Source organism: Dermochelys coriacea, chromosome 3, assembly GCF_009764565.3.
Source record: "Dermochelys coriacea isolate rDerCor1 chromosome 3, rDerCor1.pri.v4, whole genome shotgun sequence".
Lineage (NCBI taxonomy): Eukaryota > Metazoa > Chordata > Testudines > Dermochelyidae > Dermochelys > Dermochelys coriacea.
The window spans coordinates 151940266-151967230 of record NC_050070.1 but is presented as its reverse complement, the minus strand read 5'-3'; the positions used below and the strand labels follow the sequence as shown (position 1 = coordinate 151967230).

The window sequence follows — 26965 nt, the reverse complement described above, 5'->3', positions numbered from 1 at the left end:
AGGAGCCTGCGGATGGGGCAGCCTGCAGAGCCACCTGGCAACACCTCTGCTTAGGAGCCGGAGGCGAGACACGCTACTGCTGCTTCTGAGAGCCTTCGGAAGTAAATGCCATACGGAGCCTGCACCCCGACCTCCTCCTGTGCCCCAGCCCCCTGCCCTGATCCCCCTACTGCCCTCCAAACCCCTCAGTCCCAACCAGGAGCAACTCCTGCACCCCCAACCCTTCAGACCCAGCCCCAACCCAGAGCCCTCACCTCCGCCCCCTGCACGCCAACCCCCAGCCCGGAGCCCCCTCCCACATCCTGAAGTCCTCATTTCTGGCCCCACCCCAGAGCCCGCAACCCCAACCAGAGCCCTCCAACCCCCAATTTTGTGAGCATTCATGGCCCGCCATACAATTTCCATATCCAGATGTGGCCCTCGGGCCAAAAAGTTTGCCTATCCCTGGTCTAGATAATACTTAATACTGCCTTGAGGGCAGAGGACTGGAGTAGAAGACCTCTCAACATCCCTTCCAGTCAACAATTCTATATATAAATAGGACTCAATGTTATTCAGCTTGTGTAATACAAAATCATGGATCAACATTGTACATATAACATGGGAACTTTGAAAAGTGCCAGCAGTGGCCTAACTGCTTCCCTTGAAGTCACTGGGAGAAATCCCATATTTATTGAACTACTCACATGTTGTACTAATTGGAATGAATGGGTAAGCAAGCTGTAACATTACAATTCTGCGAATGCTCTCAAGTTTATATAAACAGGTAACTCCTTCCTGCTTCAAAATACTGAGTTGTGTGTGTAACCCATCCATGTCCATATCAATCAGAAGGTGAACAGTATTCAAGGAGCTGATTTTTCAGACTAATAATAATCTAAACAGAGATTCTGGGAAGATGCTACTTGTACACTATTGTGTGTTGCTTCCTCCCCCCAAGCCTACCGGAATATCAAAGGATTTCCAAGGTAAAACCACAGATGCAGGAAAGGAGGAGCTGTGAAAAGCTATCCTGATTGCTACCAAGCAAAACACTTTCTGCATTGTCTCTTCAAAATATGGTTTGTGAATATCTATAGAATAGGTGACATGTTCCTAATGAGCGTAATCTTGCAATGAGAGACTGTCACTCCATGAGTTGCTGTGTCATTAATGTAAAGAATAAAAATGTATAAAGTCTTCTATTTTGATAAATATTCTACTTAATGCATTTGAGAGTAGATTCTGAAATTAAATTGCTGATTTGTTTTCCAACTACTTTAATTTCTAATCAACATTATCTTAAAATCACATTCTCTCTGGATCACTTTGTTTTTTGGGGCACTATCCTTAGGAAAAGCAGCAGACTTTGCTGTGATGTGTAGATAGCTTAAACTTACAGATATCTGCAGTAAAACAAAAATCAAGCTTTAGCTGAAAAACGTATACTCCATTTTGAAGAGAGAGACTTGGGAAGCATCAACACTGATTTATGATGAAGTGCCCAGTTCTGTGCTAGAGGAGAAGTAGAACAATGAAACTAAAGTTCGGGGAATACACATATGGACCTTGTTTTGACTTGTTTCACTCCTGGTTCTTTATTCAAGTGTTGCAGGGTCTTAGTTCAGTCTTTAGTTGCTCCCTTCAGATTACATTTGATATGCTAGTTTGTGGGAGTACGACTGGGGATAAAGGGGGAGATGCTTTTTTGCGTATCTCATTAGAAAATGGGACAATTTTTAAGTCAGACTGGAGAGTGTACAGACAGCAGCAGAGTAAACCTTGAGAATTGTACACTTCACATAATTTGATTACAGAAATTGGAGAAAGAGAATACCCCACATATGAATCATGTAGTTAGAGGGACCTCTATCATTAAGGCTCAACACAATGTCTGCTACTTCCAATCCCTTCCATTCAAGGAATTAATAAGCCTCGTACTTCCATTAAACAGATTTACAGAAGACTCCAAGATTATATCTGTACATTTTAAAGGGTTACACTGAAAATTAATTCCTAAATGGAAAACAGTAAAAAGCTTTACCTGGAAGTCTCTGCTGCTGTCTGAAATGACTAAACTTAGATTCTGAGGCTTTACCCAAGAGTAAGATAAAACCTTTGGGACACTGTCCCCATGTTAGAAATACAGCAATTACCTTCTATGTTGTATACACTTTAAATTTAAACACAGTATTAGAAGAAGCAAGAGATAAGTGTCACATTTTCTAATGGTTCCAGGATAGTTACTTAATATTGAACTGGTAAAAAATAAACTCTAGCACACTAAAATATCTCACTGAAAATGATAAAGAGCTATATTTCTCAATATTTTTTAGGCCCACTGGTAAGAGAGTTATTACAGATCTGGACAGATAATCAAGCTGTTGCTTAATAACTGCAACACTCTGTGGTGAAATCAACTCAGCTCCTTCAGGCTGACAGTAGCAAAGTCTCTGATGGATTTTTTCAATCGGATATTGGCTGTGTTCAAGTTAACGACTCGAAGATTCTTTGCTACATTCTTTATTTTGCCCTGCTAAGGCAGCGAAAACAAATTAGCCCAATCTGAAGTAAAAGCAAGCCCTCAGCTACCCCTATCTTGTACTAATATATATTTTTAATACGGTTTGGAAAAGGGGTATATGTGGGAAATGCATGACATGTAACTAATTCCCCTGTCCCTTGAATAAATGGAGATGTGGTTTATTTAAAATTCTGAGCTGTAGTTCTGCTATTTGGGAATAGCTTTCTGAAGGTCTGTGGGTGGATACTGGTAATGAAACAGAGAATTCAGAACTGTGGGGAGCATAAGGCCAAATAAGCTTTTATGCCAGTATATATGTGTATTCTTTAAAAATAATTATACAGCTATAGTGGAAGGCTAGTTAACTGAACCCACAGAGGCACTGACTGTTCAGACAATTAATCTCAATATGAAATCCCCCAGGGCAAAGTGCTGTAAGTTTAAATTCTTTGATTTTAACGGTAACATTTAAGTTTATTGGGTAGTGTCCACTCCTCTTTCTCAATGGATCTGAGGAATGATTTTTTAATCACAATATCATTTCACACAAAGATGATATCATATCTGGAGTATAAGTGAAAAATTTGATAGTCTCAAAATCTTACAAACTTCATTCACGCTGACTTGGATAGGACTCCTATCACATGGATTGAAGAAGGCCTAAAGGACGATAAAAAGCGTAACGGGAAATGGCAGTGTAGAGTTGGGGCAAGATGTTTAGTGAGGTGCCATATGCATTAGTCTTACCTTTAATAAATGATCTAGAAAGGGGAAAACCAGCAACACGTCTCAATCACTGAACAATCCTTTTCTCTGGCCTTGACAAAAGCAATGTTGCCCTGCTCACGTCCATGTAGATTGCTGCTGCAAAGGCTCAGACCTCAGTGATTCAGGAGTCAAATTAGCAATCGACATTATCCAAAAGGGCCACAGTAGAGTGAATTCATTGCATCATTTACTCTACTACTACATATTTATATTTTAACAATATGACGGAAAATATATATATAATTCTCACAGCAGAATGACTGAAAGTATTATTTTATCAACTACAACTGCTTAATAACATAGTAAAAGCATCCTGACTAGTTAATAACTTAGATTGGTTAATGATCAAATCACACAGTATTTAATATCAAGTGCTGCAATGAGCTGCAGTAGACACACTGAAGAGCCACTTGCTGCTCACGACCCTCAATCTGAGTATCACTGTCCTAGCCGATCGCTTTGACCGTGTTACCCCTCTGTTTGCATCCCTCCACCGGCTCCCGCTTCTCCATGTCATCAAACATAAGCTGCTTGTCTTCACTCTCAAGGCCTTTCATGGCCTATCTCCCTACTTCTCTCTCAATCGGTATCAAAATATTGACTCCCACCTCCAATTGTCCCATGATACCAGCCATCATCACCACTTGTTAAATTTCCAAACATCTTCATGCTTTCTCCCATTATGCCTATCACACTGAAGAGGCACTTCCCATAAACAGCCACAAAGCCACCTCATCATCATCAAATCAAATCTCTCATCACAACTCTTCTTTGCCATGATGCTTACAAAAAACTCGACAATGGTTAGCCTTCTGGTGTGCCGAGACCACTGCCTACATGCTGATCAATTTCTCTCTCTCTAGCATCCTTAATGGGTAGCTCTGATGGCTTGATAAGAAAGAGGAGCTGTTTCTGGAGTGGAGATTATCCACAAGTGTTCAAGAAATACTTCCAGTGTGTGCATTCCTGGGTAGGGAAGAGAGGAATGCCAGAATGTTCTGACTTGATACCATGTGTTTTCATTTCTAAACATTAACAAAATTTGTTAGCCTCTAAGGTGCCACAAGTACTCCTTTTCTTTTTGTGGATACAGACTAAACACGGCTGTTACTCTGAAACATTTCTAAATGTTAAAAGAAAAGGAGTACTGGTGGCACCTTAGAGACTAACAAAAATTTGTTAGTCTCTAAGGTGCCACCAGTACTCCTTTTCTTTTTGCGAATACAGACTAACACGGCTGCTACTCTGAAACCTGTAATTTCTAAATGTTGTTTTTCATAGCCCAGGAACAAACAGCGTGAGCAACTAGTACCTGAAGTATCAGGCTGCTGGCAAATGTCTTTTCAGGATCCTCTAGTTTGAAGGCTAATTTCAATGGCATTATATTTCCTCTCTGGCTTTTCTGAAGAGATCACCAGTCATAAAAGGTTTATGAGATTTCAATGAAGGTGAATGATCGAAGATCAGAAAAAAGGCTTTTTTTCTGGATATTGTAAAGTATCAGGTGTTTACATGCTCTTTAAAAGCTTTGCAGTAAAAGACACAGTTTTGTTTCCATAACTCAGGGCTTCTCTACATGAATACTTAGTTTGCAGTGAGCTGGGGTGTAAATGTACCCATCAGCATCCTGCCATTGACTAAAAGTTCCCTAGTGCATTTTGATCTTTCCCACTTTGAAATGGGAGTAGATCAAAGAGCACTAGGGAACTTTTAGTGTGTGGCAACAGTTACCACATGGACAATTAGCACATGGCAGGCATGTGAGGGGTAGATTTACACCCCAGCTTACTATGAACTAAAAGTTTGTGTACACAAGCTCTCACGCAGCGACAGCTGCTGTTTGCACATTAGCACCATTGTTGGGAATCATTTTACCTAGTAGTACAATATAGGTTAAGATACAACTCATCTCTTTGGGACTTCAATTACACTGATTAGGAATCAGGTCCAGACAGTGCATGACTTAGTCTAGAAGAAGATTCAGATGAAATGGTCAGCCACAAAATGTGGGTAGCAGTTCTGAAATCAGTTTATTTGTAGGTCAAAATTAAGCAAGAATAAGCTTATAGTGATGCTGAAACGACATCCTAAAATTGCAGCAGTAGGCCCTTAAAACTGTTTACATGCCTATTACAATTAGGATCTTAATCTACAATAATCATAAAAGGGTTTTCAAAATGCTCTTAGATACCAGTTTCCGAAACTAATGCAAAAGTATACGTGCAGCAAGCGTCAGACCACCTTCTGGCAATAGAGGAAACTGATCTGTCTATCCAGATAGATATGAGAGTATGGAACAGATAATACAACTCATCTCAGAAATAGGCAGCAAGATGAGGCAGTAAAAACCCATCAACATACATCATCCGATCATGGTACAGTGTCATCTTCCAGCCTCTATTAGCCCTCACTGCATCAGTGCAAGTCCCAGACACTTTATCCTGTTTATAATTGCTGATGAGCAGTAATAAGGCCTCCATGCCTCAGCTCCCGTCCGTTCCACTTCAGCGCCTACCTATTAGGTAATAACTTTTATTTACAGCCTTGCTTGATGCGCTGTTTTATTAGTATAGCCAAGAACTGAGCCGGGTAAAAAAGTGTCTCTAATGGGCACTATAATTGCCGGGGCTGGGAGATTTATAACGCAGCTCTGTGGCTGTTCTAGCATCCTATTCCTTCTGGTGAGAAGGCTCTAGGAAGGTTGGATTGCTAACACAGTGCCCTCCAACAGTCAAACACTAAAGAGCACCTTAAAGAGCACCTCAAAAGGTCAATTGGAACAACAACAAAAACCTCTCAAAGTTGTTTTTATAATAAAATATCCGTCACTAACCTTTTTTATATTGTTAGCTCAGACACTTTACCACTGCAGAGCAATAGAATATCTAATTAATGGTAGACCAGAGCTTTTTGTCCTTACTAGACGTGTAAGGGATGATAAAAAGTGATCATAAAAAGGAAGTTTCAGCCACAGTCAAAGCCAAGGAGCCATTCATTTGACTGGCATTTCCATACTGTCTGTGCTAGCAGTTCCCAAAAGGTTGTCATCTCAGGCAATATGGGCTCAATCCTGCAAGGGGCTGAGCATTTTGGCACTGACCTAGCAAAACACTTAAGCACATGCCTAAATTTAAAGATCAGTGTCAGAGTCCTCAGGACCTCATAGGATTGAGCCCCAAACAAGGAGAAGCATACAGCACACTCCTAAAACTGAAACTCTGGACCATAAAAGTACCACTTCACATGAAAAATAAATTTCTGATATGTTAGCACCAAGACAAAATTACAAATGACATGCACACATATCTTTATATGACATGAAAATCCTTTGTTTCCATGACCTCCCATGAGAAGTGGAGTAAGGCACTTACAAACCCATCAACTATATGGATAAACTCTGTGGATTGATTGCATCGTTACTGCAACTGATCTGTTTCTACTGCACTCTCTTTTTCAAGCACAATTAAGAATTAGCAGAGTGCACTCAAGGAGTTTCACTGACCTTTCCAGAAAATCTCTAAATTGTATGAAAATGCTTTAAAATCCAGCGGTTATGATTTACATATTCAGTCTTAGAGTCATATAGCAGAAGAGTAATAAAATCCTTTTATGCTATTTAATACTGTACTTTCATGACACTGGCACAAGTATAAATGGGATAAGGATGCCAACCTAAGTTGAAAAAGCTTTACTGCAATAATGTCAGCCATTAATCCGGACATGAATTCTAACCAATAAAAGACAAATTAAGATACATAAAAAAACATTCAGCAGGCCAGAGCCCAACATCTTTTCTACACCATTCTCACACGTCTGGCTCTTCAAAACCTTTAAGGTCTCACCCAGCTAGTCATTCTTAGACTTCTCATTCTTTTCTATCATAATCCTTGTCCTTTGGACACACTTCAGAATATAAATACTTTCACAACCAGACCATCAATTCTGGCAAAGGGAGAAAAACACTACTTGGTGTCATAATGTGACTTTTTGTCAGAGAGCTGCTCCAGAACCCAAGCTGACAAGTGCACAAGGTAAAAACTATTCTTTTAAAAAACACTTTTTCCTCGTCTTGACAGATTTATTGTTTTGATCTTTCTTCAATGGTTACACTAAATGCTAATAAAATGTGAAAGGTTTGTGTCTTCCTTAATATTCTCCTGATGGGAGCCAGCATATTACATAAGTAGGTCAAATTTCTAATTTTCTGTCTCAAATACTGATACTGCAGACCTAAGGGAAAACCTACACCGGGGCGGGGGAGAGAGACGCAGATGAATTCACACCAAAACATTCTTCTTTAAAGCTCAGACCTGAGGAAATGCAGGGTTCTTACAAAAGGAAGTATTTATGCAAAGTGTAGTATATACAGTTTTTATCCACTGAACTAACCAACTTCCTAGGAACAAGCACACAAACTGAAACGTGGCTACAGTTATCTTGACTATAATATGCAACATTCACCTATAGTAGCCTTATCATCCCACTTCTCAATCCCAGTTCATTTAAGACTTTATATACATATAGTAAACCTCTTTGTAACCCACACTACTACTAAATATTTTTATTTAACTGGATTCCCAAACACTGCCCCAGAAAACAGCCATTTCTTCTTCAAGCACCACTGAGAAAATTTGATTGAAATTTAAGTTTTGAAAAAAGTAATTTTAACAAAACTTAGCATTTTTTTAATTATTACAAGTGGTGCTTTAAAAAAAAAAATTCTACATTTCCTGTATTACTTGCACCCAAAAAGAATTGCTTGCAGGCTAGACCTTCCCACATTGTGCAAGAACTTGAGAACTTTAAACTGGAATCGACTATCTTATTTCCACTGTTAAACCTAGGAGAAATGCTAAAAGTAAGCAAAACATAAATAGTGACAAAAATGTGAAATTTAAAATACTGGTATTTTTGTGGGTAATTATGATTTTTTCTTTAGAAAGTAACCTTTTAACTCCTTCAGTAGAGTGAAAGACTACAACTAAATCACATAGACCCTGACCAGTGAACGGAAAGCAATTTCAAAAAGAGGCTTGGGGAAAATAAGAAAACTACAAACAATGCAAAACAAATTTGCTTTACTCAATTGGCTGTTTACTAAAGGAGAGACTGGTAACCCAAACAGCAAGTTCTCTTTGCATTTTTGTTGATAGCTTCTAAAAGAACATTGCATATGACAAATATACCAGAATAAAGGGACCAAAAATCTCTCTAGATTACTAACATAGACTGGGAATAAGAAAGCTACTGGGAAAAACATCTTAATGTTTAATGGGACATTTTTCAACATGTCTAATAGTTCCATCTGCCTTAATCTAATCTAAGGAGATATTGCTTCTCCCATATGGCATGGCAAATTGTAATCTTGCCATTATGCTAATTATGATCACATTTTTAATATTCACATAGTGCTTTTCCACTATCATTTTCAAGACCATTTATCCAGAAAGTTATTTAACCACCCTTCAATCTAAATTTTAGTTAAATATTACAGCGGCTACTGAATGAAGAAAAACATATGCAGCTGAGCTTAGTTTGTGTAGAGATAGAGGCAAAGGGATAAAGAGGCAAACTTACTTTCTTGTTTAGAAGCATCCTTACATCTAAATGGGACAGAAATATCTTGATCTTTTATGAATGGAAGAGGGGGATGACGTACGAAAAAAAGGCAACAGTAGAAGTGTCCTGTTTAGCTTTTGACAAACTGAGAAATGTTTCCTGCAAGAGTCACAGCAGAAGAAGAATGCCCTAATCCCTGAAAGAGAGGGAGTCCTTAACTATGCTCAGGAATAGCCCCCATTCAGCCACCAGTACTGCAATACTGGTGCTTACTCCAAAATATAAAGACAACGGCATGGAAGGGTTTGCAACAACTGATCTGAATCAGGTTACCCCCCGTCTCAACTGATGCAAACATCAGTTCCTCCTTGTATGTACTGTGAGGTCAATTAGGAAGGGTGCAACCAACTCTGCTCTGTTCTTTTAAAGTGGGACTGTCATAGGTTCCATCTAAATTCGATTAAAGCAACAGGATTACTTTTGTATTTTTCTATGGTTATATGTTAATTGCAAAAGTTGTAAATGTAGCTTCCCTCCGATTTGCATGGTTTAGCTGTTACTCTCAACAGCAGGTCACCAAGGTTTATTTTCCACTGCTATTCTCCTGATATACTTACTATACTCACCTGTAATTGTACAACTACATATTATGCAAAGCCGAATAGAAAGCAAAACTTACCAGAGTCACAGGATCTTTTGGTTGGTGTACCTAATGAGACATGAGGTGTACTTGTGCATGGCCCACCTGGAAAAGGAGAATAAAGTCAGTCCCAAAGCACATTACTACTCAGCATTTGCCATCTTCTTACAGATAAACCAAATCAGAGTTATGTCTAGGGATGTACAGGTACTGAAACATACACATGTCCTGGGAATTTATGGGTATTGAGAGTCCAGTATTCAATGAGCTCTTTGTCTTCCATCCCTTCCTTCCTATGAATATCTGAATATGACTTACAATTAAATATTGGGATGACACTTTTTTTTTAATATGCTGTAAACATTTTGTAAGAAATATCTTTAGAGAAATTCACTGGCAAAGGTGATTCTACATTCCAACAGAGCTGGGATCTCCTACGGTTAATCCACAAAAGACCCTGGCGTGAAATCCTGGCTCCCCTGAAGTCAGTCAATAGGAGGTTTGCATTATATTTCTGTAGTGCTTTACATCCCACAAGGGCTTTACAAGCAGGTTATGTAAATGGATGCAAGGTCACAGACTTTAATGAGTTGAACCTACATTCACCACGCCTAGATTTTGTCTCATTTCTAAAAATCACTTCTCCCACCATGGGAATGTACTTTTCTTTGGGTGGAATACAATACTATTGAACAGCACACATCAAAACTACACAATAGTTTAGGATGGGAAGAGAGAAGAGCATATCCAGCTGAAACTGCTGGAAGAAGTTATACAGACATAATATTGACAAAAATGGAAGAAGTGTCATAGGATCATTAATCACCACAAGTGGTCAAAAGTTTGGTTTTATGTATAATCTCAACACAAGCATATACTACATTACCTTTGTGGACAAATTTTATTTTCAGGTTCTGGACTCTTGCCCACTCATCTGGCATTTGTTTGGTGGTAAATTGCTTTTAGGCTTCCTACCATATTTCAACACACATCATCATGGAAGAGCTCTCCAGAGATCTTGTTAAACTAACACCACAATTCAGTATATTTACTGTGTTGCCATAAAGCACAAATAAAACCATATAGCTGAGTCAAGACAAATTGACAGAAAGCATAACTGACAGTAATAATACATTGTAGCTTGGATAATTGGATGATATTACACACCTAGAACCTGAAACTAAGTCTGGTCTAGTAGACTTTGGCGATGAAAATACCAACAATTCAGTTTAAAGTAAGGAGTTGGTATAAGCCTGACCCCAAGTATTGGGATGTGCTGTTAACTGGGCTTATGTCTATGCTGCCAGGCAGTTTGGACTACAGGGGTATGAACTGCCATGCACACCAAAGTCCTGCACTATAATGACCCTGTGTGGACATGAAGTAAAAGGTTTAGTTCACATTTAATGTAGTCATCTTCAAATAGCACTACATTAATGCAAACTAAGAACCCTTTTGTTCGCGCCTGCAGCATCCACATGGGAGTTATAGTGCAGCACTTTGGTGTGCAATGCTATTCACATCCCTGTAGTCCAAACTGCTGAGCAGAGTACAGAAGTCCTCAGTTGTTACTAGTCATCCAATATTTGTGTGTCCTGAAATCAGCACTGTTGCTAGAACAAATTGTAGTCTTCCCTTTTCAAATCATTTCAAATCAGGACTGGTAAAAGTGACCAACGATGGAAACTAATTGTACCTTTTTGCTTCTTTATGTTTTATAAAAAGGCAGCCTGAATTTTTCTCATGTTATAATTGCACTTGTTTTTACTACAGAAATATCAGCTTTTGCTTCCCAACTCTGTTTATATTGCAAAAACTCATGGGATTATAACTTCATAAAAGGTGACAGAAACATGGCCAACTGAGAGGGAAGGCATTTTTAGTCAGACCACCTACAATTCTGCTTGTTGTGTTTGACTCAAGCTTCTGAAAAAACACTTAAGATCAAAGCTCTCAAAAGATTTTGAGATTTCAGAACCCAGCTTTTCAAATGAGGGATGAAGTAGATCACACTTGAGTTCCCTGGCCCTTCAAGGTGTCCTCAAGCTGACATGTGGAAAACTAGTTCAACAGCACAATTTTTATTCCCCCTTAGCAGGTCACCTTTAAAGTGATTTCAAGGTAAATCAAAATGTAAATCTAACAAGACACTGTCAAGTTCAAATCATTTAAGAATTCAGCTTCTTTACTTGTGCTAGACTATTAAAAATGAAAATGTTAAGAGGTCAGAGTAATTTATACTGTTAATGCTATTGTCCACAATGCAAAGTAATGCACTAGTGTTTTGGAAAAAGGTGATGAAAGGATCCCCAAACACACCTGATAACCATTTGAAGAGCCTTTACAAGCTGACTCAAGCACTAGTACAAAGTTGCAACATTTTGGATATTTATATTGCAAAGGAATTTTTAGAACAAATACAAAAAAAACCTTGCTATTGGAAATATATAAAACCTTCAATTTTAGGTCTATTTGACTTGTCAGTGTCCATTTTAAAGAGTAGGTGCACATCCACTGTTTACATGTAAACAACAACATGGAACAGTGTGCAGTTCTAGTGGTGTAATTCCATACAAGTGTGCTTTGGTTTCGAGTGAAATACCTTTTTCATTAAAAAAATGTCATTTAGTTACATTCTTTCAATTTTCATAGAAAGAAAAATTGAGTTTCTACAGTGATGGAGCCTATGAGATCAACCAAGATTGTTGTACAGTAAAATATTTACACCAGGTGGGGCTTTCAGCACCCAGGCAAATATAGGATTTTTTTACTTGCAATTTATTTTGCTTTAAAAATGGCAACTATTTCTCATTCTTTTGCATTTCCTGGAGCGCAATAGGAGTTTGTTTATTGCCTCATTAGATATTATGTTCAGATGGGTCTGATTTTTTGTATTGCATAGTAGTAGGGCTTCAACAACTAGTAACTTGGGATTTGCATGCAAATACACCAGAGTGCCTCATAACCGATTAAGTTTGCATGCCCTTTGCAGCACTTTCTTCTACAGCTCATTTTTGTTCCACCATTAAAAGTAGTCATGCGTAATTGTGAACGGTGGGCTCGAATCTGCAATTCTATGGGGAAACCATAATGTTGAATCCATTGTAATACTGACAACTAACTCAGAGATCTTTATACTATTTGAAACAGGCAGTGTATTTTTCACTGGGCTGAAATTAGTACAGTTTGTGTAGGAAAATGAAGTTAAATGGCTATCCTCACTTAACCACTACAACAAGTAGGTTTACGTTAACACATCCCTCTAAGTATCTGAATCTTAATACCTGGAATCAGTGCTTGGTGTGTTTAACTATGGGTCACAAAATGCTCATTCAGTAGATGCACTTTGCACATGGAATACTCTAGTTGTCCAATTCTTAGCATAATCCAAATGACTGGAAGCTGTTAATTGCTCTCCCTTTAAATGAAGCAGGTCCAGGGTCCTATGCCAGACCAGGTGCCCTAGTTTGGCCAATTAAGAGGGCAGACCAGTACCTGGGGCTAGAAAGGATCAGGGAGAATCAGAGTGGTGGGAAGTTCCTGAAGGAAGCTGTCAGAGGCTCCTGGGGCAAGGCTGAAAGCAGGAGAGGGGGTTTGCTGGCTGACCTCCTCAAGCCAGAGAGCTGAAGGCAGGACAGCAGCAGAGGGAATTGCCTGCTGATTTCCAAGCTGGATCCAGAGGCCTGAAGAAGGCTGAAGCCAGGAGATCTGCAGAGGGGTTTGCCAGTTGACCTCCCCAAGAGCAGCAGAAGAGCCTCCTTGCTGGTCTTTCTGAGAGGAGAGGTTAACAGAGCAAAGGGAGTGATGGATGCTGCCCGGTGAAGATCAGGGGGAGCAGGGGGGTTGCTTCTGGGAAGACCAAAGTTGCACTCCAGCTAGAAGGACTGGGGTGGCTGAAGAGCCAAGCTATGATGGAAGACACCAGAGCATGGTATGTGCTACATTGGCAGACTAGATGTCATGAGATTTTAAGGATCACATTACTGGAGATAATAAAAGGACTTTGTTTTGGGACTTTTGTTGTACATTTTTGTCAGTATATGTTTTTGTAATGAACTGGCCCTGAGGAGGAGGAGGAGTATTATGGAGGCAAGAAAATCTATTATGGAACCATTAGGAGCCCAAGTTGGGAAGTAGGATGGTAATCCTAGTGTTAGGATGCCCAGCTGCAAGCGGGTACTTGGGGGCAAGGGAGAATCATTTATAAAAATCATGAGGCTAGCTGAGAAGTCATAAGATTTTAAAGAATTTGTGATCTTTTTATGTGCCTTGTAGGGGTTTTTGTTTTTTTAAATGAAAGCTGAGCTTCCCTTGTAATATGACTCCTGGAGCTGCAGCTTCAAATATTGCAAGACTCACTATGAAGACAAAAGAGTTGACAATGACATAGGGTTTGCACAGTCCAGCATTCAAAATAAAGGAGGGCAACTACAGAAGAGAAGCACTTTGTAACCTTGAAAACACTTAAGTATATACATATACATACACGGTCTTGTTAATACATTTGCAATGCCTGGTTATTGTTGGCTCCTGATATCAATAGCCCACTGTGGCTGCTGTTAACATAGTGCACTAAAGACATCAATTAGGAAAAATCGATTGTGAAGCAGTCAGTCAGCTAAAAATTGTCTGTAGGTCAATAATCAAACGTTTCTCTACCAGCTTCTGTTGTAACGCTCTATAAAATATTAATAAAAACAAAAAATAGTTAACTTACCTATTTCTTTTGTATATTTATTACACCTTCAATATTCTCTCTTAATTAGCATGACATTTACATAACAATATAATTAGTTTCCATCTACAGGCACAGTGGACTAATTAGAAATACATGATCCCTTTTAAATACCTTGTCAATTTCACTCCATCATAATCTGGTGGCTGATTTACCTTTGCATAACTAAACATACTAGTATGTCAAAATACTACCCTAAGACAAACAATTTTACCTCAATATTAAAAATAAAGGCTAAAAAAATCCACTAATGTAAAATATCTAGTGACTAAGGCACTTGCTAGAATGTCCTTTAAAGTGGATCTATCAGATACCAAAGTTTGTATTTTTCTTGTTTGTCAATATTAATTTAATACTCTAATATTATGAGCACATACAATAGCTTCCTCACCAGAATAATTTTATTTAAATTTAGAGATCCTGACAAATGAAAAACAAACTTAAATATATCAAAGGAGATTATTATGTATTTGTTAAGTGATGACAGTGTGCTATCTCAGGGGAAAGAGAGACCACTCTTGGTACCGTAATAACTGTAGTTAGAATAGATGGACAGCACAGATCCCCACTTTTGGGAGCATATGCATTCTTGACACCTTAGTCAGAAGCCTCTGGAAAGTAGTTCTGTTGGGGCTACTACATACATGTTCCACTTTTCATATAGCTGAACAATAGCTCATTTTTATGAGGAGCAGAAGCCCTGACCCATACTAGGTCCTTTCCCCATTTATTCAGAACCCATTATATAGACTCCAAAGAAGTTTGTGGGGAGTGGGAAATCTAGACTGCAGTTCACTGAATGAACTAAATACTGGCTAAGTAACCTCTCTTTCTGCCATTACAGGAAGCACAGTGTTTGAACCCAGAATACTTTTCAATCTGATGTGCTGACTCAGTCCTGGGGATGTCTCAGAATGGTTTTCCTGGTCTACCAACCAGCAGGGGAGATACATAGTGAATTGAAACCAGCCTGACTACACAATGGCATAGAGCCTAATACTAAAGTAATACATTTTTAAAAAATTTAAGAACTATGAATAGACTCAAAGTGTGCTAACTAAAATAGTGAACACACATAACCATGAAGTGAAAAGGATATAGGAGAACAAAGTTTCCATTTCCCCTGTTCACAGTGCTCTACAAGGGCAGTGTACATCTGAACCTTGGTCTGACCTTTCACTGCTGGAAGGGAGCTAGCATCCCAGAAAGTTCCTACTTAGATGCCTGAAGCATGTGCACTCCCTGGAGAGGGTATCTAGCAATCTAAGGAGAGCTGGATTTCTTGGGATATTCGTATAGTAAATAGGGATTTTGTGAAGCTGTAGGAAATATATTGAGGGTATTGCATTACTGTGAAGACCAGTGCTTTGGAAACTTGCCAAAACCACGAATCTAGTTGTGCATTTCCTTAATCAGTAGAGACTTACATAATTTATCTGTGTAATCAAGTTTGAAAAGAATCATCGATTAGTGGCACAAATACATAAAAAGATATAAACTAGAGGGAATCTAAATTTGGGCAAGTTTAGTCTGAAGAGATAGCACTGTCTTTCTGCAGGGTTGTGAGAACTGTATGCGTGCTGCCAAATGAGTAAGCTGTACAGAAATTTGGGGTATGTCTACAATGCACCTAGGAGCGAGCACCTCTCAGGCAGAGAGATGTTGTGATCCAAGCTGCAGGTTGGGCTCTCAAGCCCACCCGAGTTGAGCCCCTAGGCTTAACAGCCTGAGTCACAACATCCATACAGCTATTTTTAGTGCACTGCTCAAGCCCTCCTAGCACGAGTTTGTCTGCCCAGGCTGAGACACACGCTCCCATCTGCAGTGAAGACATATCTTTAGGTTACACCCCTAATTAAGCATAGATAAAAGGGTTAGACATGAATATTTTAGCGGAGTCTAATGAGTTAGCCCTAATTTACCTTGGTGGATTTTTCTTTATATGAAAGTCTTCAAAGAGAAAGTCTTCGCTGCTGCTGTCTGGTAGACATATTTAGTGTTTATAGCAAAGTATTCTGCAGGGCTGGTCTTAGGGAAAATGGCATCCTGGGCAAATTTGTATTTTTGGTGCCCCTGGCCCTCGTTGCCTACCCCTCGTGTCCTCTTTCCTATGAAGAAGTGGCGAACTAGGTAGTGAACTTACACTGGCCAGGCTTTTGACCCGGGCAAGATGGTACAGTTCTGGGGTGCAAGACTGGGGAGCTGCGGGAATTGGCTGGAGCCTTTCTACCGTTGGCGGCTGGGAAACCATTCATGCAACACAGTTGGGTGTGTCCCTGCCTGTGGATGTCTGTGTAAGTGCCTGTCAGAGGCTTGTCGCTTGACATCAGAATCACAGTTGATACCCCAGGTTAATGGGTTTTGGAGAGCTCAGCAGTCCCATAGTCCAGGGGGCACCTCGTGAACCGTGTCACAACTTCGCTACTGCAGAGGTCTAATGTAATGTTTGCAAGGTGCTTTGGAGAACTGCAATTTAAAAACTGCATTATTAAAAGCCATAGATTAGTATTAGATTTAGGTTGTTTTACTCACACTTTTATACAAATGTGTTTCAGTTTCAGCTTTCTTGGGCCCTTCAGTCTAATGAATGACGACACAATGTACTGCCAAATCGGAGGAAACAACACTGGTAGAATTTTGCTGGTTTTAATTAGGCTTAAAAATTAACATGTCACTGACATAAAAAGGAATTAATTTCATAGTCCTATGTGCCATCTCCTCAGCTCATCTACATACTTAAGGCATAAAGCAACAGTCCATATGATATGTTGAGAAGACAGACCTACAACTCTCTTTAAATGAAACTTGGATTCTAGGGATAAAAGTAGAACCCATGGAAGATCCTACTGCCATAATTTGCACAAGGTAGATTTGGACTGCCCATAGACAAAGCAAAGGCAAGGCCTGATGTGTACATTACACTTGCTTCAAATTTCTAGTTCTATTTGTTCTGCATTGAGTCCCAAAACCAGGAGCCTAACTCAACTCTCATTTTTCTAAAAAAAGATTTTTTAACCTAGTCTCCCATAATTCCATCAGTTTTCAATTTTGAGAATTTATGGGTTATATTCCAGGCAGATGCTATTTACTCTCAAATTAAGAGGGGAAAAATAGATTGTGCTAAAATTAGAAGAAAATTTGCTACCATCTAGAGGTGAAAGATTGAACGATGTTTAACTTTTACATTTTAAAGATGTGCTAGACACTGAGCATGTGTGCATCCATTTTAAAATGCACACTAAAGAATCATCCCCTAACTAAAACTGTTCCAACTCTCTCACAATCATCTAGTTCAGCCAAAATGCCTTAGAACAGTTGGGCCTTACAATGTGCCCTAAAGGTCAACAGACTACAGCACTGACAAACATTAACCAGAGAAGTTTCAGAGTAGGAGCCGTGTTAGTCTGTATTCGCAAAAAGAAAAGGAGTACTTGTGGCACCTTAGAGACTAACAAATTTATTTGAGCATAAGCTTTCGTGAGCTACAGCTCACTTCATCGGATGCATTTGGTGGAAAATACAGAGGGGAGATTGATATACACAGACAGAGAACATGAAACAATGGGTTTTTATCATACACACTGTAAGGAGAGTGATCACTTAAGATGAGCCATCACCAGCAGCAGTGGGGGAGGGAGGAAAACCTTTCATGGTGACAAGCAAGGTAGGCTATTTCCAGCAGTTAACAAGAACATCTGAAAAAAGAAAAGGAGTACTTGTGGCACCTTAGAGACTAACAAATTTATTAGAGCATAAGCTTTCGTGAGCTACAGCTCACTTCATCGGAAGTGAGCTGTAGCTCACGAAAGCTTATGCTCTAATAAATTTGTTAGTCTCTAAGGTGCCACAAGTACTCCTTTTCTTTTTGCGAATACAGACTAACATGGCTGCTACTCTGAAACCTAAGAACATCTGAGGAACAGTGGGGGGTGGGGGGGGGGGGGGAAAGAAATAACATGGGGAAATAGTTTTACTTTGTGTAATGACTCATCCATTCCCAGTCTCTATTCAAGCCTAAAGTTAATTGTAAGTTAATTGCTAATTGTTAATTGTGTGGTTGCTGGTGAGTATTTGCTTCAGATTGGGGGGCTGTCTGTAAGCAAGGACTGGCCTGTCTCCCAAGATCTGACTCTCACAGATCTTGGGAGACAGGCCAGTCCTTGCTTACAGACAGCCCCCCAATCTGAAGCAAATACTCACCAGCAACCACACACCACACAACAGAACCACTAACCCAGGAACCTATCCTTGCAACAAAGCCCATTGCCAACTCTGCCCACATATCTATTCAGGGGACACCATCATAGGGCCTAATCACATCAGCCACACTATCAGAGGCTCGTTCACCTGCACATCTACCAATGTGATATATGCCATCATGTGCCAGCAATGCCCCTCTGCCATGTACATTGGTCAAACTAGACAGTCTCTACGTAAAAGAATAAATGGACACAAATCAGACGTCAAGAATTATAACATTCAAAAACCAATTGGAGAACACTTCAATCTCTCTGGTCACTCGATTACAGATCTGAGGGTAGCTATTCTTCAACAAAAAAACCTTCAAAAACAGACTCCAACGAGAGACTGCGGAATTGGAATTAATTTGCAAACTGGATACAATTAACTTAGGCTTGAATAGAGACTGGGAGTGGATGAGTCATTACACAAGGTAAAACTATTTCCCCATGTTATTTCTTCCCCCCACCCCACCTCCCACTGTTCCTCAGATGTTCTTGTTAACTGCTGGAAATAGCCTAAGGTGCTCTAAGGTGCCACAAGTACTCCTTTTCTTTTAACCAGAAAAGTATATTCTAGAGCAGAGGTGGGCAAACCATAGCCCGTGAGACCATCCTGCCTGGCCCCTGAGCTCCTGGCCGGGGAGGCTAGCCCCCAGCCCCTCCCCTGCCATTCCCCTGCAGCCGTGTGGGCAGTGCTCTGGGCGGCGGGGCTGTGCGCTCCTGCAGCGCAGAGCAGCAGCGTGTCTAGCTCTGGCTGGGCAGCGCGGTTGCCACACATGCTGCTCTGAGCAGCATGGTAAGGGGGTGGGGGGGTTGGGTAAGGGGCAGGGGGTCAGTCATTGGACAGGGAGCAGGGGGCAGTTGGATGGGGCATAGGTTCTGGAGGGAGGGTGGGGGGGTTATATGAGGGGGTGGTTATGTGCAGGGGTCGGATGGGGGGGGGCTTGAGGTGGGCAGGAAGTGGGACGAGGCAGGGGCCAGGCTGTTTGGGAGGCACAGCCTTCCCTACAGTTTCGCACCTCAATGAGGCCCTTGGGCCAAAAAGTTTGCCCACCCCTGTTCGAGAGTCAAGGGCTCTCTGATGAGAATGGCTTAGGCCAGGGATTCTCAAACTTCATTGCACCGTAACCCCCTTCTGACAACAAAAATTACTACACAACCCCGGAGGGAGAATCGAAGCGTGAGCCCTGCTACCCAGGATGGGGGGCCCAAGCCCCACTGCCCTGTGGGCGGGAGGGGTGGGGGAGCGCAAAACTGAAGCCCAAGGGATTCCGCCCCAGGCAGGGGGCCTGTAACCTAATCCCCACCACCCAGGGCTGAAGCCTCCAGGCTTTGGGCCCAGGTGGTGGGGCTCGGGCTTCAGCTTCGACCCTGGACCTCAGCAAGTCTAAGCCAGCACTGGTGACCCCACTAAAATGGAGTTGTGACCCACTTTGGAGTCCCAACCCACAGTTTGAGAACTGCTGCCTTAGGCCAATTCCCAGATGTATAAACTTAGGTATCAGCATGTCAGCTCATACCAGTTGATAGTGTGTTTTCACAGGGAAAACGTCATATATTGTTTCTTGGCCACTGTTTTACTTGTGCCTTTTGTCAATTATGAGTGGGGATGCAATTAATTACAGTATTAACCATCTTGTCATATGACAGGCCATTGTTGCAATCCAGCACAATTTTAATAGTTGCTGCATTCCTTTCAGACAAAAGGCTAGAAATTTGCTTTGGGAGAAGTCAGATTTGTGGATTTGCAATTTTATACTACAAAGTAGGGTAAAATTCTTTCCCACAATCACCTTTCAGAAATCAATCCGTTCTTGATTGCTTGACTGAAAAGTAGTGCGGGGAAGGGGGCGGGGGGGGGGGATTTAAAGTCTATATTTGTTTGCACAGTTGACACATTACAGAAGTATATACAAATTAACATATTTGTTTCTCTCTACTCTTCATATATTGCTCATAATATTTGACTGAAAATTCTTCAGGGGAAGGACCATAGACAAGATTTGCAATACTGACTAGCGTTTGTGTGTGCCCATTTGGAGACACTTTAAAGGCCTCCAATTTTAGGAAAGTGATGAGCACCTGCTCTCTCGAAATCCAGCCCCTTTCAAGTGTCTCAAATTGGACATCCAGAAATGCAAGCACCCAAAAATCTCTGGCCATTTTTGAAATTCATGGCCGATGTTTATGTCTATGTGTATAGACCAAGTAGTACAACAGTAATATAAATAATTTTTAACAGTAAACAGTGGAAAGTTGTCATGTCTGACTCAGTTTAGCAATTTTGACTTACTCAAGCAAAAGGCAAAATCCTGAAGCAATTACAAATTATTCGGAACCTTGGTTTTGTCTGGTGCTATCAGAGAGAAGACGCTCAAAAAAGGATGCGTTTCAGAGTAGCAGCCGTGTTAGTCTGTATCCGCAAAAAGAAAAGGAGTACTTGTGGCACCTTAGAGACAAACAAATTTATTTGAGCATAAGCTTTTGTGAGCTAAAGCTCACTTCATCAGATGCATTCAGTGCAAAATACAGTGGGGAGATTTATATACGCAGAGAACATGAAACAATGGGTGTTACCATACATACTGTCGTGAGAATGATCAGGTAAGGGGAGCTATTACCAGCAGGAGAGTGGGGGGAGGGGTGGAACCTTTTATAGTGATAATCAACGTGGGCCATTTCCAGCAGTTGACAAGAACGTCTGAGGAACAGCGAGGGGGCGGGGAGGGGGGATAAACATGGGGAAATAGTTTTACTTTGTGTAATGATCCAGTCTTTATTCAAGCCTAAGTTAATTGTATCCAGTTTGCAAATTAATTCCAATTCAGCAGTCTCTCATTGGAGTCTGTTTTTTAAGTTTTTTTGTTGAACAATTGCCACTTTTAGGTCTGTAATCGAGTGACCAAAGAGACTGAAGTGTTCTCCGAATGGTTTTTGAATGTTATAATTCTTGACGTCTGTTTTGTGTCCATTCATTCTTTTACGTAGAGATTGTTCAGTCTGGCCAATGTACATGGCAGAGGGGCATTGCTGGCACATGATGGCATATATCACATTGGTAGATGTGCAGGTGAACGAGCCTCTGATAGTGTGGCTGATGTGATTAGGCCCTATGATGGTGTCCCCTGAAAAGATATGTGGCAATGGGCTTTGTTTCAAGGATAGGTTCCTGGGTTAGTGGTTCTGCTGTGTGGTGTGTGGTTGCTGGTGAGTATTTGCTGCAGGTTGGGGGGCTGTCTGTAAGCAAGGACTGGCCTGTCTCCCAAGATCTGTGAGAGTGATGGGTCGTCCTTCAGGATAGGTTGTAGATCCTTGATGATGCGTTGGAGAGGTTTTAGTTGGGGGCTGAAGGTGATGGCTAGTGGCATTCTGTTATTTTCTTTGTTGGGCCTGTCCTGTAGTAGGTGACTTCTGGGTACTCTTCTGCCTCTGTCAATCTGTTTCTTCACTTCAGCAGGTGGGTATTGTAGTTGTAAGGACACTTGATAAAGATCTTGTAGGTGTTTTTCTCTGTCTGAGGGGTTGGAGCAAATGCGGTTGTATCGTAGAGCTTGGCTGTAGACAATGGATCGTGTGATGTGGTCTGGATGAAAGATGGAGGCATATAGGTAGGCATAGCGGTCAGTAGGTTTCCAGTATAGGGCGGTGTTTATGTGACCATCGCTTATTAGCACTGTAGTGTCCAAGGAGCGGATCTCTTGTGTGGATGGGTCCAGGCTGAGGTTGATGGTGGGATGGGAATTGTTGAAATCATGGTGGAATTCCTCAGGGGCTTCTTTTCCATAGGTCCAGATGATGAAGATGTCATCAATGTAGCGCAAGTAGGGGCATTAGGGGACGAGAGGTGAGGAAGCGTTGTTCTAAGTCAGCCATAAAAATGTTGGCATACTGTGGGGCTATGCGGGTACCCATAAAAGTGCCGCTGATTTGAAGGTATACATCGTCCCCAAATGTGAAATAGTTATGGGTGAGGACAAAGTAACAAAGTTCAGCCACCATGACATTATCGGGGATAGTGTTCCTGACGGCTTGTGGTCCATCTTTGTGTGGAATGTTGGTGTAGAGGGCTTCTACATCCATAGTGGCTAGTATGGTGTTTTCAGGAAGATCACCGATGGATTGTAGTTTCCTCAGGAAGTCAGTGGTGTCTCAAAGATAGTTGGGAATGCTGGTAGCGTAGGGCCTGAGGAGGAAGTCTACATAGCCAGACAATCCTGCTGTCAGGGTGCCAATGCCTGAGATGATGGGGCGTCCAGGATTTCCAGGTTTATGGATCTTGGGTAGCAGATAGAATTCCCCTGCTTGGAGTTCCAGGGGCGTATCTGTGCGGATTTGTTTTTGTGCTTTTACAGGGAGTTTCTTGAGCAAATGCTGGAGTTTCTTTTGGTAACCCTCAGTGGAATCAGAGGGTAATGGCTTGTAGAAAGTGGTGTTGGAGAGCTGCCTAGCAGCCTCTTGTTCATATTCCAACCTATTCATGATGACGACAGCACCTCCTTTGTCAGCCTTTTTGATTATGATGTCAGAGTTGTTTCTGAGGCTGTGGATGGCATTGTGTTCTGCAAGGCTGAGGTTATGGGGCAAGTGTGTCCACATATCTATTTAGGGGACACCATCATAGGGCCTAATCACATCAGCCACACTATCAGAGGCTCGTTCACCTACCCATTTACCAATGTGATATATGCCATCATGTGCCAGCAATGCCCCTCTGCCATGTACATTGGTCAAACTGGACAGTCTCTACGTAAAAGAATAAATGGACACAAAACAGACGTCAAGAATTATAACATTCAAAAGCCATTCAGAGAACACTTCAATCTCTTTGGTCACTCGATCACAGTCCTAAAAGTGGCAATTCTTCAACAAAAAAAACTTCAAAAACAGACTCCAACAAGAGACTGCTGAATTGGAATTAATTGTATCCAATTTGCAAATTAACTTAGGTTTGAATAAAGACTGGGAGTGGATGGTTCATTACACAAAGTAAAATTATTTCCCCTTGTTTATTCCTCCTCCCCACCGCTGTTCCTCAGATGTTCCTGTCAACTGCTGGAAATGGCCCACCTTGATTATCACTACAAATAGTCCCCCCTCCCCCGCCACTAGTAATAGCTCACCTTTCCTGATCACTCTCATTACAGTGTGTATGGTAACACTCATTGTTTCATGTTCTCTGTGTATATAAATCTCCCCATTGTATTTTCCACTGAATGCATCCAATGAAGTGAGCTGTAGCTCACGAAAGCTTATGCTCAAATAATTTTCTTAGTCTCTAAGGTGCCACAAGTTCTCCTTTTTGCAGAAAAGGATGTGTGTATCTCTGTGTGTTCTTCACACAGACATCATGAAAGACCTGGAAAGACTGGGATGCAGGTCTCATTGGGAGCATGGAAATAATTAAAATAGTCATTGTTTTTCAAGCACAGTAGGTAGGCATGGCATTTTATAAGACAGTGGTTAGGCAAGTCCCCACACTAAGAAGCTAAATCTAAACATCCAGCAGTTGCATTGGCAGAACAGGCAAAAACAATACACCTCACCCTTCTGATAAAGCTCTCTGATAGAGAGTCTTGGCCTTCAGCACAGTACATGAAACCCAAATATATTTAAACTCCCTGGAATACTTTCACACTTACAAAGGCTGCTTCACTACTTCTAGCACAATCAAAAATGCGTAGTCTAAGAGTAACATCACTAGCATGAGTACTACACAGAAAACTTATTTTTTGAGTCATGAAATCAAATACTCAGAAGTGGCCAGTGACTTTGGGTGTACAGCTTGACACAATTAGGGCCAGATTTTTGATGTGCCGAGGAACCACTAAGAACTACAAATGCTCAGCACCTCTGAAAATCTGACCAAGGTGTCTAAAGTTGGGCACATAAAAATTGAGGCACAGTCAGTGTCCACCACTGAAACTTCTGGCCTAAACCTTTAACAATTGTTCTGCATCTACACTACTACATCAGAGGCATATGTATCTGGTAGAAAGTCTATTTGCATATCTTAATTAAAAAGCATCTTAAGCATTGGAATCTAATGCATTTAATTGTTCTAGAAACAAAAGCAATTCCTCTCTTCCCTCTCTGATTACGGTATTTGCAAATTCAAGGCCAGGAAGAAGTTAAGCACATAATTAAAATAAAACGATGTCATTTGAAACTAAGAACTACTGAAATATCAAACCTGATCCAGCTGCCAAAATCAGAGTTTTTCAAACTGACATTTTTCCTGTCTTTTTACAAGTCAGAGTTAGCTTTAAGCCTGCATAGTGTCAAGTTTAGCTCCACCTGTACAGAAAAAGGGAAACAATATGACATCCCCAAAGGAGGAGATGAAGGGCTGAAATTAAGTGAAATTGTTCCATATCTAGTGTGACCTTTTCTTTACCAAAATACAGAGAACCTTACCTTAATAAGAAGATTTTTAGACTGTGTTTAGGGGGAAAAAAGCCTCCTTTAGTGCTCCCCTCCCCTCTGAGATTAACTTCAGATAGCCACCTGCTAAGAAGCCCAGCTAGCCATCTCCAGAGCAACAGACAAGTCCTATGCTAGTGCTGACCAAGTAATGTTAGGGCAGCCTAAACAAAGGGTGGAAAGGGGGATAAAACAGAAGTATCCAGATTTAGAAAAACTGATCTACACAGTTTTTACTGATTTAACTCTATCTGTTTATAAACAGATGAGTTAAATCTATGCAACTCCTAATGTAGTCAGAGTTATGCTGCTATCAAAGTGCTTATATCTGTACGGCCTATTTCAGTAAATTGACTAAGTTTCTAGATCAATATAGGTAAATCGATATAAAAACTGTGTTGACCAGCCTGAAGATGCCAGCGAGAAAAATGCAGTAACACCTGAAAAAGATCTTAAAACTGTTTTTTCCCCCAAAGACGTAACTGCATCTCGTAAAGGAAACTTAATGCTTCATGACAGGTTTCAGAGTAGCAGCCGTGTTAGTCTGTATTCGCAAAAAGAAAAGGAGTACTTGTGGCACCTTAGAGACTAACGAATTTATTAGAGCATAAGCTTTCGTGAGCTACAGCTCACTTCATCGGATGCATTTCTTAATCTCTTAATGCTTCATGTAACCGAAATATAAGTGACTAAATTAGTCACAAAGCTTTTGCTCTGGGTGTACTACTATATGTAGTCTATAACCCTCCAAGAACTACCCTCATTCTGCAAGAGAATTATTAATAAGCAAACTGTTCGAACCTGAAACAATCAGCACTGCCTTCCAGTGGTCAGGTGACTGTTCTGACCTTGATGTGGCAGGAGATGGAAACCTGCATTAATCTGGCTTTGTATAGAAGACGCTAGAAATTAAATGTGGTTCTCACAGGAAAAGTAATCAGAGTTACCAAAACAAAAACAAAACAAACAAACAAAAAGATCATATTTAAATATTGTCACAAACTGAACTCCTGCAAAATCTAACCCTAGGAACTTCCTTCCTAGACCATTCACTGAATATTTAGAGGACAAAAGACACCCTTAAAGACCAAAACAAAAAACAAAACAAAACAAAACAAAAAACAATCCAAAAACACCTTTCTCTTCACATAAAATATGAATCTTATCACAGAAGATCTATATGGTTCTCTTTACTTGTTATATAACACAATGAATAGAGTTTGTTGTTAATTACCGAAATGACTGGCTGCAGTTTTGTTCAATCTGTTTATCCTGCAGACTCAACAACTATGGCAAATGCCTTGATGTGAGACTGATTTAGAAGACATGAAAAATTGAGGAGGGGACAAAGACTGCAGCCTGAGCAGTTACTGTAAGAGAACACTTCTGAGCACTCCAATCTTTCCACACTTTGATAGGGATTAACTTAATGATCCCATACATTGATTCCTGGTGAATTACTGCAATTCTATTCAGTACAGCATGCAGCTGTACATCATCATACTGTACTGCAAAATATCAGTCTTCTAAGAACACTGCTATAATGAGAGAGGTGTATACTTTATAGAACTAGCTACAAAAATAAATAAGTAATGCACAGAAAAAGCCACCGTTAAATTAAAATAAAAAAAGACATTTAAAGTTTGGGTATTCTTCATTATGGGAAAGAACCTTCCACTTTGAGACCATTATCCATCAGAAAAGCTCCATCTGTTGTATAATTATCTCTGATAAATGACACTAGTCTGAGCTTCATTAGGGAGGTAGGGGGAGGGGAAGAGAGAGCTAGCTAGAACTGTAAATAAATCTCACTGTTTTGCACTTAAACTAAAGCCATCCCAGCAGGAAGGTGTAAAAAAAAATTTTTATAGGTAATATTTTCAAGTGCTCTCTGCTGGCTGTACTCCCTAATATCATTCACCTTGGAGCATCCATTGATGAGTGTGTAGCAATTAGGGATGGAAAACACTTTATTTCTTTAATTCCCCTCTCCCCACACCCACACACATTCCTTGTAATCCAACTCAAGTCTCAACGAAAACATTTTCACAAAACCTGGCCCAGCAGCATTGAAGAAGTGCCCTGTATCACCAAATGGT

General features: G+C 40.6%; 1 protein-coding gene across 2 annotated transcripts in view; it reads right to left on the bottom strand.

Moving 5' to 3' along the window:
- The window catches only part of ZFAND3 (zinc finger AN1-type containing 3), a 265533-nt gene that overhangs the window by 48985 nt on the left and 189583 nt on the right, over nt 1-26965 (bottom strand). For both annotated transcript variants that reach the window (XM_038394504.2, XM_038394502.2), the window contains exon 5: nt 9510-9575. In XM_038394504.2, coding sequence (XP_038250432.1) covers nt 9510-9575 — 66 coding nt within the window. The remainder of the gene's footprint in view (nt 1-9509; nt 9576-26965) is intronic.